At 42.6% G+C, this 14700-nt stretch overlaps 2 protein-coding genes across 11 annotated transcripts in view; one reads left to right on the forward strand and one right to left on the reverse strand.

Annotated features, from left to right (window-relative positions):
• The first annotated feature begins 244 nt into the window (after positions 1-244).
• The window catches only part of shtn3 (shootin 3), a 36209-nt gene continuing 21753 nt past the window's right edge, over positions 245-14700 (forward strand). For 5 of the 10 annotated variants that reach the window (XM_026184875.2, XM_026184893.2, XM_026184901.2 and 2 more), the window contains exons 1-2: positions 246-552; positions 5550-5613. In XM_026184875.2, coding sequence (XP_026040660.1) covers positions 472-552; positions 5550-5613 — 145 coding nt within the window. In that variant the 5' untranslated portion in view covers positions 246-471. Of the gene's footprint in view, positions 553-5549; positions 5614-6538; positions 6636-14700 lie in introns of those variants that run through there. The other 5 variants (XM_080305591.1, XM_026184910.2, XM_026184883.2 and 2 more) reach the window with 5 other exon arrangements.
• Positions 12711-14432, reverse strand: LOC145430423 (uncharacterized). Its single transcript, XM_080305532.1, has one exon. It carries the CDS (start codon positions 14360-14362, stop codon positions 13499-13501), a length of 864 nt encoding a protein of 287 aa, XP_080161658.1. The 5' UTR covers positions 14363-14432; the 3' UTR covers positions 12711-13498.

Here is a 14700-nt window from a genome sequence, read left to right on the forward strand (position 1 = left end):
ACATTTAGGTCTTTTCTTTGTGAAATTCATTATCAAATTGAAGTGTTTATTGATCGATTAATAATTCATTTTGAAAAATGTATTTAAAAATAGTGTTTAGATTAAGTGATTTAAAAATCAATTCGAAAATGAATTTACAAGTGCAGAAATCATTTTATAAATTATTATTTAAGCACAGAATTCTTTATTTCGATGTGTGGCTATTGTGGTCCTCCATAGAAGGAGGCGATCAGGGGAGCAGGATGACGCTGTCAGTGAAGGGAGGAGGAAGAGGAGGAGGGTCCTGCCCGCCGGCAGCAGCATCGTACTGAGCCTCTCTCCATCCCATGTGCTGCAAAGGGAAGAAAATGAGCTCACGTTCAGACATGTGCTCCTAGAATTTCAGCTCTGTTCGGCTTTCCTGTTTTTTAAAAAAAATATAGCTGGTGATAAGAATACATCAGCAGCCTGGAAGATAATTTGTCAATCAAAATGCTTCCCTGCTCACCATCCGCGCAGATGGAGGGATGCGAGGAGGAGGAGGAGGAGAAGGACGCACACATGCAAACAGAGGTAAAATGACACAAACGTCTCCTGTGCTGACTTCCGACACTCCAAATCAGCGTGTGAGAGGCGAGCATGCATGCGTGAGCCCGAGCGGCTCTGTTGCCCTTGTGGGACATTTCGCCGCCCGGCTTATGCTAGTGGAGCTCAGACATCAAAGAGCCGGACCCCTCCCTAAATCGTGCTCTTCACGCCATTTAAGCGAACTGAACCAGTCAGTGAGGAGAAATGATACGAGTAGCACAGCTACATCTTCCTTCATGGGGAAGTTTCTGAGTTTAAAACACGCTGTGTGTCTTTTTGTGTAAAAATGTGCGGAGTGAATGAGGCTGCCGGTTTATTCTGGACCGTGTGTCTTACTGCGTGCTCCCTTACAATAGACAGAATGAAAAACGCCTTAAATCATGTTCTCACACCACCAGGGCTTGGCTATGACCCCAAACACCTGCATGGTAGGGGTGGGCACAGGGGAAGTGAACCCCAGACCCCATTTCAGTGGTAATGCCTTGCTCTTGGAATTTAGTTGCCCCACCCTTTGACCTCCAAGAGCGAAAAATATGCTTAAAGTTGAGGTGGGAACAAAACCATCAACCTTTAGTGCTTATTCACCTGCTTCTTGCCCCCTTTTGATGGCTTTATGCCCACTTACTTACTGGGAATCGGACCCTCAAACCAAAGTGTATCAGTGCCTTGCTCTAATGTTCAAAGGCAGTAATGGATCACTAAGCTTTATGCTCGATCAGAGTCAGGGTTTCATCAGAAAATTCTGTTTTAGCACCATCTTCTGCAGAAAAATGTATTTGTAGCTGTTTTGTGGGTGAAGAAGAATGGAAAAGAGTCAGAGTCTTACTCACATTCTAATTTAACCTGCTAATATTAAACTAGTTTGCTTTAGTTTCTTCTTGAACTTTGTAAAGAATTAAGTTATAATCCAAGAACAAGAGCAGAGTCTTAGGGTCGTATTGCAGTTTTTATAGGTTTCAGCTAAATTTCCTGGTCTTCATTTGACTCAGGCACTCTCCCAGACACCCACCTCAACCATGATCATACAGTTAAAGATCCACACTTTAGCCGTACTCTGGTAATTACTGTATTGGCTTATCAAGGCCCAGCTGTGAAGCCTCAAGCTGGATTTTTAAATGCATGAGCGAGGTGTGGATCCAAGAAACACAGCATGATCACTGCAAAGAAAGAAAAGCATCTACATTTTAGCTAAATCTACCTACCGTTTACAAGGATTCAGCCAAAAGAAAAAAGCTTAACCTTCCAGGTATTATCATATGTGGACCATGTTTTAATACTGTAATTGTCTCGGTGCAAAGAAAATGAAAAAATATTCATAATAACAGTTTGTTTCCATTAAAATTAAAAGGAAATGAGAATCAAATAGCTTGGGACTGCTACTCTGATAGGTGGGGAATAGGTTTTTTGTCGTGGTCGGTGGGAAGTGCAGGAGATCGAACCGCTCAACCAGGCAACCTCAGTGCCTTCCTGTGTGCCGATGAACCGGCTGCCCTCACTGTGCTCCTGAGGGAAATCTAAGCTGACAGTGTGTGAGGCTGCAGGTAGAGCCGGGCAAAAGTGGGACAAGTGCTTCCTGCTGCTGGAGGAAAGAGAGAGAGAGCACGAGCGAGCGAGTGAGCTGGATGCTGAATGTCCTTTTCGTGCTTTTTTATCTGAGGAATGTCCGTTTTGTCGCAATTCCGCCCTTTAGTGGCCTCGAACTTTGACCACTGATATGAGATCAAGCACCGTTTTCCTGTTAGCATCAGAACACCATGAACACATCTGTGTCACTGACACAAAATAGATCCAATCAGACTGTGTTCATCTGTTTGTAGAACTTTTTAGGTCACATCTGTGAAATCTAATGTAAGGGGAGCTGAGGATGGTGAAGCATCAGTTTAGGGCTACACCCCAAGAACAGTTTAGGTTCTTAGAGCTCAAACCAGGAAGTGCTGGTGTCTGTCGGTCCTAGATTTTAATGGAATAACATTTAACGGGTTTAAGAATTCCAGAAATTAGCCCAGTTCTCCAAGTAGCTGAAGTTACACCTCTGACATCAGTGTGTGCAGGTGAAATGTGTGCAAATAGGTCTTACATTACAAATCACAAGACAAGCGAGCACCAATTGTAAGGAAAAAAAAGATCCCATCCATCCCAGAATTTATATCCATATGTGGGATTTTGCAGTGTTGTTACTTCTCTGTTTTGTCAAGTGTTGGTACGTCATCCACAAAATGTCCTCCATCACTGTCAGAAACACCAAGTAGCTTTAGGATCTTCAGTGGAAAATGTGGTCAAATGTGTCCCTGACCGCCTTGTTTAGTGATCTAAATGACCAAAGAGCTATCTGTCTTGGTGGTCATTCATGATCTAGTCTGCCTGCGACTATAATACTAGGTCATTATGGCCACACAGAGTGAAACTAATGGTGCTCTGTGAAACTCATCAAAGTCAAAAGTTGGTTCATCAGCTGCCAGTTGCTCTGTAATGGCAGATTAAGTCAAATAACTAACATTTGTTGGAACAATCACAGAGTAAATAAAGAGTAAGGGGGGAAGCCACCAACATTAAGTCACCCAGCGGTTTGTAGAGTGTTACGAAGCTTCAGGTTTGGCCTTTCATCCGTCACCATCTTTGTTTCATTTAACCTGCATCATGAGGTGGAGGTGACTGAAAAAGTCTAATCCACCTTTCCAATCCCAAAGCAGCCACACCCTGATGCAAGCACAGCTTCATCTCCTGTGGATCAGAAGTAGAAAGAATAGAGGCTTAAGATGCCTTTGAGCCCTGTGCACACTCTGTGGAAACAGCCAGTCTGTGTTTGCATCACACCCAGCTGCTGCATCAGTCAGATGCTTCTCCTGTATTTACCAGTGACTGATGACCACCTGAACACAAACCCCTGATGAGTACAGTATGGTCACCGTGGGATTTGTCCAGGCTTTACAAGCAGACAGTAACTGCCTGAATGCATCTTTAAATTGCTGATGGGCAAGCGAGGATGGACACTAAAAGCCACAAAGGAGACATCATCTTCTATTTCTGAGAACTATAAAAATCGAACGTCTGTAAGTCCAAATGTTTGAATCATCAGTCCTTGAAGGAGCCTGTATTTGGGCCACCAGGAAAATTCACTTCACCTTGACTGACTATAAAACTCGTCCCCAGCTTCTGCCTTTTGGCTCATCTTATGTCAGTCCATCTGAAGTAGTTACCTCCAATGACTGTGCTAATGACATGCTGCATGTGGACATACCATTTGGCCTAAAAGTTCATCATTTTAACCTTGTATTTGGCATTTCCTTATGATGCGCCTTGTCACGTGTGACATCACTGCAGCGGTCCGATGGAGCGTGTAAAAGGTAAATCTTTTTAACGATGCACTCCCTGCAGAGGGTCTGATTCTGATGAATCTTCAAGGTTTGGCTGTTGCCAGTTTGCATCAGTCATATGTTAACCATTATGTTTGTTTCACTACATTGCTCCAGAAAATGAGCTTGAAGCTAATCAGTGTTCTCCAGTATGCAGAGAGTGATGTTTCATGCAGTGCATTTGTACTCTGGAGGTTGTTTAAACCCACAGGGAGACGTTTCTTTGCCTGTGTACTTTTGTTTTTTGCTTTGCAGGAGATCACTGAAAGCTTTACGAGTTTCAATTACCATTTTAAATTAATTGTGTGCAGAGCACAGCAGCACAGCAGATACTCTGTTGGTGGCTGTGGTCACTCAGGAGGGCACTTTACTTCTGTCCTGTAACAGGGAGGAGATATGAATGATGGGATGATAATCCAACAGTTACTTTTCTGCTCAGTGAGCAAGCACAGACACATATCTGAGAGACGGCTGACTAGAAAGAAACCGTCATCATCCCAAAGCTTCTTGGGGCTGCTCTTTTATTCACACGATGCCACCACACACCTGGCTTTACCTGTTTGATTTAGCAACATGAATCCTTTCATATGTCAGGCAACTCTGTCAATGTTAGTAATACGGGGAGATTCTAACCAGCTGTGCGTGTTTTTCTCAGTCAGACTAGAAATACATGTTTGGGTGTGGTGGAAAAGTTGATTTGTCTTTGAGTGTGCATGTTGAGTTTCTGTTAATCTGTGACGTTTGCAGCTGCTTTCATTTTTCCAACATTCAAACGCGGCGTCTCCTCAGCTGCTTGTCTGAAACACAGCACAAGAAGAGACAGTGGATGCGAAAATAAGCAGTTATGGCCTTTCTGGCTTTTTCTATGGTGGAAGTCAAGTCAGCAGGAGCAGAGTGAGTCAGTCTGTTATCAGAGGTGATGGGCTGTCAGTGTTATTACAGAAAGCCAGGCAGCATTTTAAGACAATGGAAGAGGGCAGCGCAGCCTTCAGCACAGAGGGAAATCGGGCAAAATGAACGTTTATCTGGAGGACGTGGTAGGAAGGAAGTGCTTGTGATGCTTGTGTTAGCTGCTAACACTGTCGCTGCAGTGTTCTAAGCATTACTTCATATTAGCCACATTCAGAAAGGATTAATATTATTGTTGGATTTTAAACGTTGGTGTCACCAAGTAAAGTAATGCCAGTGAATCTTAGCAATCACAGCTTGAGAATCACCAGATACATGCAGCTAATCCTGCAGAAATATTCTACAGTGGCAGCAAGGTCATGGTTCGTACCCGCCTAACGTGTGAGTGTTTCTGTCAGGGTTCTTTGTGTTCTCCCTGTGCCTGTGTTGGTTCTCTCCAGTTTCTCCAGCTTCCCCAAAGGTGTGCGTGTTAGGTTAACTGGTGACTCTTGATTTGATGTAGGTTCTGAATGATTGTTTGTCTGATGCACCAGCTTCCAGGTACTGCTCGTTGTTGGCCTGCTGAAAGTGTTTCAGGATAAAATCGCTGCTTTGTCACAGCTGAGTGTGTAAACTGTTGTGTGTGTGTGGGTGTAACTTCACTCTGCTGATATCAGTGACCTGTACGTTCAGCCTGTTGTGGAACACGATCTGATGGGTTGACCCTGCTGTCTGCTCCAGCAGTGCAACAGACTGACGGAGGAGAGAGACGAGGCAGAGAGACAACTCAAACACATCAAGAGAGGTGAGTCCAGCTTGTTTACACCTTCTCAAACTCTCAAACACACAAAAAAATGTGTTTTGAAGCAGGAAATGAAATTAAAGAATCTTTGCTAAACAATAACCTTCAGCAGCTATAACAACCAATAATGGAGTGACAGACATTTATTCTGCAGACATTAGTGTTCTATAGAGGATGAATAATACCAAGTCATCTTCTTACTTTTAAAAGCAGTCAACTCTGAAAAACCTTTACACATATCCCATCAGAATCAGTTGATTGTTTTTTTGTGCAAGAACTTGTATATCCAATTTTTTTTACCTTGACTTTACTATGAGTATTTTCCCAGTTACAGGTCCTAAAAGTACATGGGTGTGGCTTCGAATTTTTATCAATGGTTTTCAAGCCTTATAACTTTATAAAACAGAAGATATCTATACCAAATTTCCTGGTCCTAAAAACAAGCTTTGTACAATGGATGTTTGATCTGTACCCTGAAGATCCAGCTACTCCTGGCATTTCCTGTCTGCTCACTTTGACCTTGGGATAAACTGGTTTAGAGTTTCTGGATCAGCCCATATTCATTAATAGTTTCTAACTTACTACTCATTTTTCTTCACCTGTCAGTTTTCCATTTAGTAAAGTCCTCATCCTCCTAGAGGTTGCAGAAAACTATAATTATCATTTAAAAGTAAAAAAAATAAAATAAATGGTGCCATTAATGCTTCAGTGCACACAGACAAATACTTATGTCCAGATATCAAATACCACAGAGCAGCCTGACACCTCATCCCAGCGAGCCTTCACTTCCTCCGTCCCTCTTCGCGTTATTCATCTGTGCCTCTGCTGGTATGACATCACCAACACCTTGTCCTCTGAACAGGTGTGTTTAAGAGGGTGTCACCCGTTTCCATGGTGACTCTCAGTTTAGTCAGCCAGTTGTAGGGGAGCACTTTTGTTCTGAGGAGTTTAACTCCTGATTCTAAAACTGAGGAAACTGCAGCACTTACCTACGGCTCCCATGCCTTCCATGATTATTCACAGAGGTAAGAGAAGGTTTACTGATGTTTATCTATTATAGAAGCATGTAGGAGTCAAGTGTTTGCATAGCTACCTGATTATGTGTGGGATGGATAAATTAGTGGTGCTAAATGTCTGTTTAGGATGCTAAAATTCAGACTACCAACTTTTTCATATTCAAAAGGCTTATATTCGATATTCTTGTAGATTTAGCCATATTAACGAACACACAAGCCAACATTTGTCTTCCAAAAAGATTACATTTTAATTATCCTTTTGTGTCTTAGAGAAGCGGGTCAGTGATGTCAGTCGGTTCAGTCAGCTATGTGTATGTGGGCGAGCTGTTATTGTCCAAAGGTAACAGGAGAACCAGGCGTTCTCCATCTGTGGCTTGTCCTCAGGTGACGTTTCAGTAAAACAGGCCGATTCAGAGTCATCGCCTACCTCCCCTAACTACAGCAGTTCTTCCTAAATCTAACGGTGTCGTGTCAATGTCTGATTTAAAGATATTTTTGTTTTACTGAGCTCCTTTGTTGATTTAATTTAAGTGGAGGCATTCAAATGATCTTACCAAAGTTAGTGTCCCCTGAGGATGAACTCTAATGATGCTGTCAGGGCTCATACTCTACATCTGGTGTCACCACAGGGCATGACACTGTATTTTTTAACCTTCTATGAACATAAGTTAACAGCTGTTGGATAGATTACTGAGAATTTTGATAAACTCCATCTTGGCCCCCAGAGGATAAATCCTAATTCAGCTGACATTTCCCTGCCTGCCATCAGGTCAAACATTTTATTTGACCTTTTAATTTGCACAACGTGGTCATCTACATTCGTGATCCTGCAGTGAGACTGACCTTTTGCATTTTTAAGCATTTAATGCATTGGCATTAAATTTGGCGCACAAGCATGATCCCAGCAGCATTATGTTAATCATACTGGTGATTTTTACTGCCTGGCATCATAAAGTTATAATTAGCGTTACCAGTTATTGGGTTTATGACCAGTTAACAGCCTTTTCTTTCCTTAGTGTTCTGTGAGAATGATTAAACTGACACGCTACAAGCTAAACTAAGATTGCAATCATTGCAGAGATCATTATACTTAAGCATCAGCTTTAACCCTGATGCACCGTTTGTGTTATATAATTAAGAGCACAGAGCTGCCATTGTGTCTGCAGACTTTCAGTCGGTTGTAATTTTGTCTAACTGAGCCAAGCACGAGCAGCTGTTGTTGGGGCGGGGCCTATGGCTAATGGGGATGAAATAAATGAATAAATTAACAAATATTTGTTAGTTTAACTGGCGTTTAAAGAAACATGAGCTGAGTTATCCAGCTGGTGTTTTGTTGAGGTCTTCAGTGACTGTCAGATATCGCAGTCCTCTCCTAGAACTCAATAATATTCATATTAAATGGTAATGATGTGGCAGTTTAAAGTGCACGGCATGCTCCTAATGGAAGGAAATGATTGTCTTTCATATTTTGCAGTTTAAAGTAGAGTCAGTATACAATACAACGATCGGCAAAAGCGTATCATTACACACACAACAAAGAGGCCTTCCTGTTTGCAGTCCTTATGTTTAACAGGTGCAAATTAAAATCTGGGTGTTTAAAATTTTTATCAGAAAGGCTTCTGTTCATTTGGGGATTTTTCTCAGAACATTTCATGGGAACCTGTGAGAAAAACATATTCTAGTCTTTTAATCCGACTCAAACCTCAAACTGCCAGGAAAGTGTCACAAACTTGTCATCAGCAGCAAAACTGGACCTAAGATCCTCAGCAGTGTCAGCAGAATGCTGATCCTCCTTTTCACCATGGGTCTCATCACTTCACACACCCAGTCTATCGTTCATTCACTCATTTATTCATTCACCGCCTTCCCCCAGAGAAGACAGCAGTCGCTCTTGTCATGTTATTCTCATGAATTATTAAAACCTCCTGACATGAATAATTCAGCAGCAGAAAACTGGGGACGGACGAGGGTGTGTGTGGGAGGGGGGTGGGCTCATCTTGCCTGACTCTTTATCCACTGTGGTCCTTGAAAGGCCCTTTCTACCTGTTCCTCAATAATTGATGACCGTGCTGTAATGGCTTTAATGAGGGAGACTTGGCTGCCTGGCAGGTACTTGATTTTGAGCTCTTTTGGAACTCAAAGGCCAGTCTGAGATTAAGTGAGCATAAAACAGTTAAAACATGACCCGAACCGGAGTCTCTGTGAGATAATAAACTGGCCTCAGTGACGGAGGATCCTATTCACACTGAGAGCAAACATAACTAACTGACTTTATTACAATCCTGTGAGTAAAGTAACAGAATACGTACATGATTATGATACTCACTCAACATTTCACATTTTTGTATTTTTGTTTATATAAGTTTAATTTAAGCATATTTCTGTTATTTCTGTTATAGTTTGAGACCAACTATATATTATAGTTGGTCTCAAAAATGATTGTGGTTAAAAAGTCCACCTCGGCATCACTGTGTTTGCTTCTACTGCTGTTACATTTCTTCTGTGAGTGCAGTTTTTATAAGGTATTTTTAAGGTTTTAATTTTATCTCCATTTATTGATTCCCATTGTCATTGTTTAGCATAAAAATTTATCAGTTAAATATTTGTTCCTTTTCACAAAATCAGTCTCTGAGTATTTAATGTTTGTTGCTTATAAAAGTTGCAAAAAGCACAGAGAAGAACAACAGCGTGGAAGATCATGGGTTTGATGAGAATGCTACTAATACACATAAATGTGTGTGCAGGTGATTATAACGAGGCTTACTTTGTGTAGAACTGTCCCTCTAGTTGGTCTGTGAGATATCCACATTCTAATTTGGAGTGGATTTTAATGTGTTGAGAATTAATTGTTCCAAAAATCTAAAAATCTAAATACATTTCTGTTGTTTTCCTGTGACTGGACCAAAGATAGTCCAGGCATAGCTGCCCTGTCTCGTCTGGTGCAGCGTTGTGTCATATTCCATGGCAGAAATTGTGAGTTTAGTCCAAGATTACTTCTATAAATATGTTTGCAAGCTGACAAACCCTAAAGTAGGAATAACTAAACAGATTGCAAAGGTCCTAACATGTTTCCTGCAGCAGCGAGCACTGAGGAGCATCATTTAGGAGGAGGTGATCTGTCAGAAGGTTTCTTTCCCTTTATTTTGCTTTTCTTGAATCTTATATTTTCTCTGTTAAAATGGAAGCTGCCCGGCGCCCTCAGCTCTTTTCCTGAACCTTTCAGCCAGTAGGAAGCAGGCGGAACTGATGTCTCACAGTCTGCAATTTATTCTCTATTAAACCAGTGCAGCAGAGCAAGTAAAAGAGCACAGGAGCAGAGTGACAAACCTGCCTTCCTGGGAGGGATTTTGGCAGCAGCCAAAATTTGTTTGAGCTCAGTTAAAACCAAAGAACAATGAAAAACTCCACAGAACAGAAGACAAAAGAATATGTGAAATGCAATGAACACATCAGCAAATAAACTTTAGAAAAGAGACAAAAATATATTTCTATGTTCTTCTTCCACCAGTGCTTTGCATCACCTACTGTAATGCTGCATGTAGCTGGAGGCCAACTGTGCAGCACTCAGCTTCACAGGCTGATTGCCTGCAGTGTTATTATCATGTGCAGCCTAGTTATCCAGTCTACTGTACTTAGATAAAAGCCTGTGGCTGCACTTTCCATGCATTCGAGTACTGCAGGAAGTACTGAAATTACATGCTCAGAGTCCACAGAGGACCTGTGACCATGTGACTCTGGTAGAAACTTTCAAACTACATGAAATCAGGACCCGGGCATAAATACGATGAGCACAAAGGATCCGACACTCAAAAACAGTACAGAAAATAACAATGGCATCAGATTTAATCACAGATTGTGCCCTAAAGCATTGAAGCTGTTGATCATGTTCACAATGAACTTCTAAAGTTAAAACATAATTACACAATTAGACATTCAGTTATCTACAGCTTAGCTTAGTGTTGGAGCTTAAACGCCACAGCTCTCTGTCCTCTCCAGCATTTTAACCCTGTTTTAACACTGCGCTGGGATTTTGCTGTTACGCACAGATGAATGTCCAAACCGTTGGCTAATCCTCCAAATCTTCTGCCGATAACACAGACCGCCACTAAAGCGGCTTTACCAGCTGCAGTTCGTCGATGAAAAACAAAAGCCTGCCTCTGTTTTAGCTTCAATTGTCACAGGTTTTAACAGCACGTCATTTATCTCATGAGGCCCTGAGCTTGGAGGAATTACTGACCCAGAACAGCTTCTGCAGGACAAAGTGTGTCTGTGAGAGGACAGCCACATGTTTTATTTCAAACTGTTCCTGTGATGCTTTCAAAAAAGATGAATCGTCTGCTCTTCAATCCTTCAATCCTTATCTGACAAATGATGCATCATTTTTCATCATTTGTCATGATCTCAGTCAGCATGAGTACGCCATTTCAACTCTTTGGGGTTCCAATTTATATTTAGTTAATAAATAACATCTTTAAACTCCTAATAATTCATATTGGTAGCTTACAATTTGTCACCAAAAGGTTGATTCTGCTCATCTGGACGTAGCGTTTTCAGTGGGAGAAACGTTTCGTCACTCATCACTTATTTAAGCTACTATCGTCAGTGTACGCACACACGAGAAAAATAAAGGAGACACAACAAGCAGGGTCGGTGTGTCGCGTTCTGCTGGATAAAATGCTGAGCATGTGGCACAGCTATATTACATTAAATATGGATTATAAAACCTACACATATCCACATATGTAAAGACATCCTCGCAGACATGTGGAGATAGAAATAAATGAATTATGCATGGTTTAACTTTAAAACAACGTAAACAGCCACATTAATGGTTTTTCAATAGAGGAAAAAAATAAAAGAAAGAAGAGGAAGAAGCTTAACATTTCTCACTGCACATTATTAGGTGTGGGATTATCGGGAGATCCAGAGACTGCACCAGCTGAGGGTTTCTCCTGTAAAATAACATTTGAAAGCTATAAATAGCTGAGAATGAACTGTTTGCTGCGTCTGACCCGCAGAGCTGCAGCTGAGCTGCAGTGAAGTCAAGTGGAGGACGATCCGCGGTGGCATGTGGGCTGAAGCAGTGTTTAAAGGGACCAAAAGAATCCCTGAGAGATCTCTGAGGGTTTAAATGAGTCTCTGGATTGGAGGGAATCACACACCCAAAGCCCATCCACGAGCATTAAACATTGAATGAGGGATTAAAAAAAGATCCGGAAGCCTTCCCTGTCTCCCTTCTCTCTCACGTCATCCTCACTGCTGCTTCCTCACCCATACCCAGGCCCTTATGTAAGCATGGCCGACACTCTGGGTCAACATCTTCTGCAGCTGAAGCTTTTCTGTTTGCAGCTCTTGGCTGCTCAGAAATGTGTGGATGGATTTTATTTGGTCAGAGCTCTAATCAGCACTTTTCTTTATTCATTTATTACTTTCATCTTATGATAGGTTTAGAAACAGTTAAAAGATGATGTTAACCTAGCTTTATTAGTTTTTGAAAAATATGTACTTAATAGTTAAGTGGTTAACCAACAAATACCATCCATCCATTTTCTGCTGCTTTCTTGGGGCGTGGGGATATAAGACACAGCGCTCACTGGTCCTCTCTCAGCTTCCCAGGACAACCAAGGATGCAATGTCTCCTTCCCATATGAAGGAGCTCCCCGCCCCCGACGGTGTCCCTAGGGAGTTGCTTTGGGACTCCAGGGTATATGATCTATTGTTACAGGCCTAGAATTTCAAGGCACGGCCAATTGGAGGATCAGACAAAGCGCCTCTTCTTTTTGCTGATGATGTGGTTCTGTTAGCTCCATCAAGCTGTGACCTGCAGCCTGCACCGGGGTAGTTTGTAGCCGAAGGTGAAGTAGCTTGAATGAAAATTGCACCTCGGGTCAGTTGGTGCCCATATCACAGGCCTGCTTCATTTTTAGAATAATTTATAATAATAAATCAAACTCAAAAAACCCAGACCTAAACATTTACATGATGAGTGTTACGTTCTGGTCCCGGCAAGTAAATAAACGTAACAAATAGTTTGCCCCACTCACTTCCCACCCACGCACAAACCCCAACAACGACACCTTTTTTAAATATTTAAGCAGCCATTTATTTTCATCAGCAGTGAGCAATGCCAAAACAATAAACAAAACTCCCTATAAAACAATCCCTAGTCTTCCCTACACCAAAATAAAAAGAAGCCAAAACAAAAGACAAGTCACTTACCTAACTATCTAACGAAAAACAGGAGAAAACTTGTTCAACAAAAGAAACGGCTTCTCACGCCTACTAGGCTGCGACAGTGAAAGTTATACAGCAAAGGAACAAAAAAGTGACCGCCACTGGTTAACTTATTTACAATTATTTACATGGCAAGGCTAGAGGTACACGTGAATACTCCAGCCTGCACTACAATGACACAACACACAACCCCGTGACCGAGTCAACGGGGTTCCAAACAGCACTCCCAGGTGACTGTCATCCGGACGTTAAGTACTGGAGGTGGTCCATCAATTATCCAGTCGGAAGGTGTGTAGAGACTCCACCCAGATACCTAGCAGCCACGCCCAGGTGTCCACCTCCTAGGAGAGAAAAAAGGGAAAATACCGCCACCATCCTCCGGTGGGAGGCACAACACCAACAAACACATCACTGGGTCATAACAGTTTCCCCCACCCAAAAAAAATCAAACATCCAACCCCACACAAAGATGTTTGATTTACGACCTAGAGAGGGCATCAGCCATAACATTCTCTAAGCTCTTATATATCGGATCTCAATGTTGAAATCCTGTAGGAGTAAGGACCAACGCATGAGGCGCTGGTTGCTGTTTTAGAAATGTTCTAGAAAAGAAACAGACTGGGTGGTCAATGCCATTTTCATCCTCCTGCACGAGCACTGCACCCGCCCCCAAAACACTGGCGTCCACCTCTGAATCCTTGGCCCCTCAGGAACCGCCCAGGGACACCAAAAGTCTCCAGATTGCGCTTTCGCTCCTCTGCCCACGTCAGTCTGAGCCCATTATCAGATGAGATGTTGTCAAAGAAAAACTTTGCCTTGTCATAGTAGCACTTTGGACCAAAATGATCCTCCCCTGAACTCAGCTGCAACCCCTCCTTTTCCCTTCCCTCAGAATTCCCATCTTTTAGATTCAGCCCCTCCTGTAACTTCTTCTCAAGCGCCTCCTTAATGAATTGCGCGTTGGAGGAATCAAAATCAAAGCCTGTGTCAAAGTTAAGGGTGGGAGATGGAGCATTAGCCACCATCAGCTGGCCTCTTCTGCGGTCCCTATGCCGTCGAGGTCCTTGTCTTTTTCTAGCAGGTGGCCTGGTTTCAGCATTTTGCTGCTGACTGTCCTGAAAAGTGAATCTACTTGGGTCTGATTGCATGGTGGCTTCAGCGACCCTTGTGGTTTGAATATTTGTTCTTCTCGTCCCCTTGGGCTGCCTCCTATTCTGCTGCTGCTGTTGCTGGGATCCACTCGCACCTCTCCTCTGCCTAAATGTCTTTACACTGACGGTTTGAACAGCCTTTGATGTGGCACGATCGAAACCACTGTTATCTGTAAGTGGTATATTGACTACTTCTGGCGACGGAAAAACTGTGCCGCCAGCTAGATCGTTTCCCAAGATGATGTCAATACCTGCAACCGGTAACTGGGGTCGCACCCCAAGCTTAACCTCACCAGACAAAAACTGAGACGAAAGCTGCACCAAGTGTAAAGGAACCCGTATTACACACATCCTAACTCCCCAGGCTAACACATCCGCCCCACAACAGGATTGAGCTGAAAACGGTAAGACCCCCTCACGAATGAGCGACTGTTTTGCACCAGTGTCTCGCAAAATACTGACAGGAGTCCGCCGATCTTCTCCTATCAAGGAAACAAAGCCGTTTGACACAAACGGCTTAAACTCCTTATCTACTTTATCATTTTCGGGTGCCATCACCTCCCCCCAAGTAGGAGAGTTTGTCTGTAGAAGGTTTATTGGGGAAGGAGATGTACCCTCCCTGGTCATTTCTTTTCTCTTCAGAGCAGGGCAAACCGCAATAAGGTGTCCCTGCTCATGGCAAAAAAAAC

Source organism: Astatotilapia calliptera, chromosome 2 (genome assembly GCF_964374335.1).
Source record: "Astatotilapia calliptera chromosome 2, fAstCal68.1, whole genome shotgun sequence".
NCBI lineage: Eukaryota > Metazoa > Chordata > Actinopteri > Cichliformes > Cichlidae > Astatotilapia > Astatotilapia calliptera.

What these genes read in the sequence shown, in the direction of transcription:
- LOC145430423 (XM_080305532.1), bottom strand. Translation starts at nt 14,362, where the DNA reads ATGTGTGTAATACGGGTTCCTTTACACTTGGTGCAGCTTTCGTCTCAG.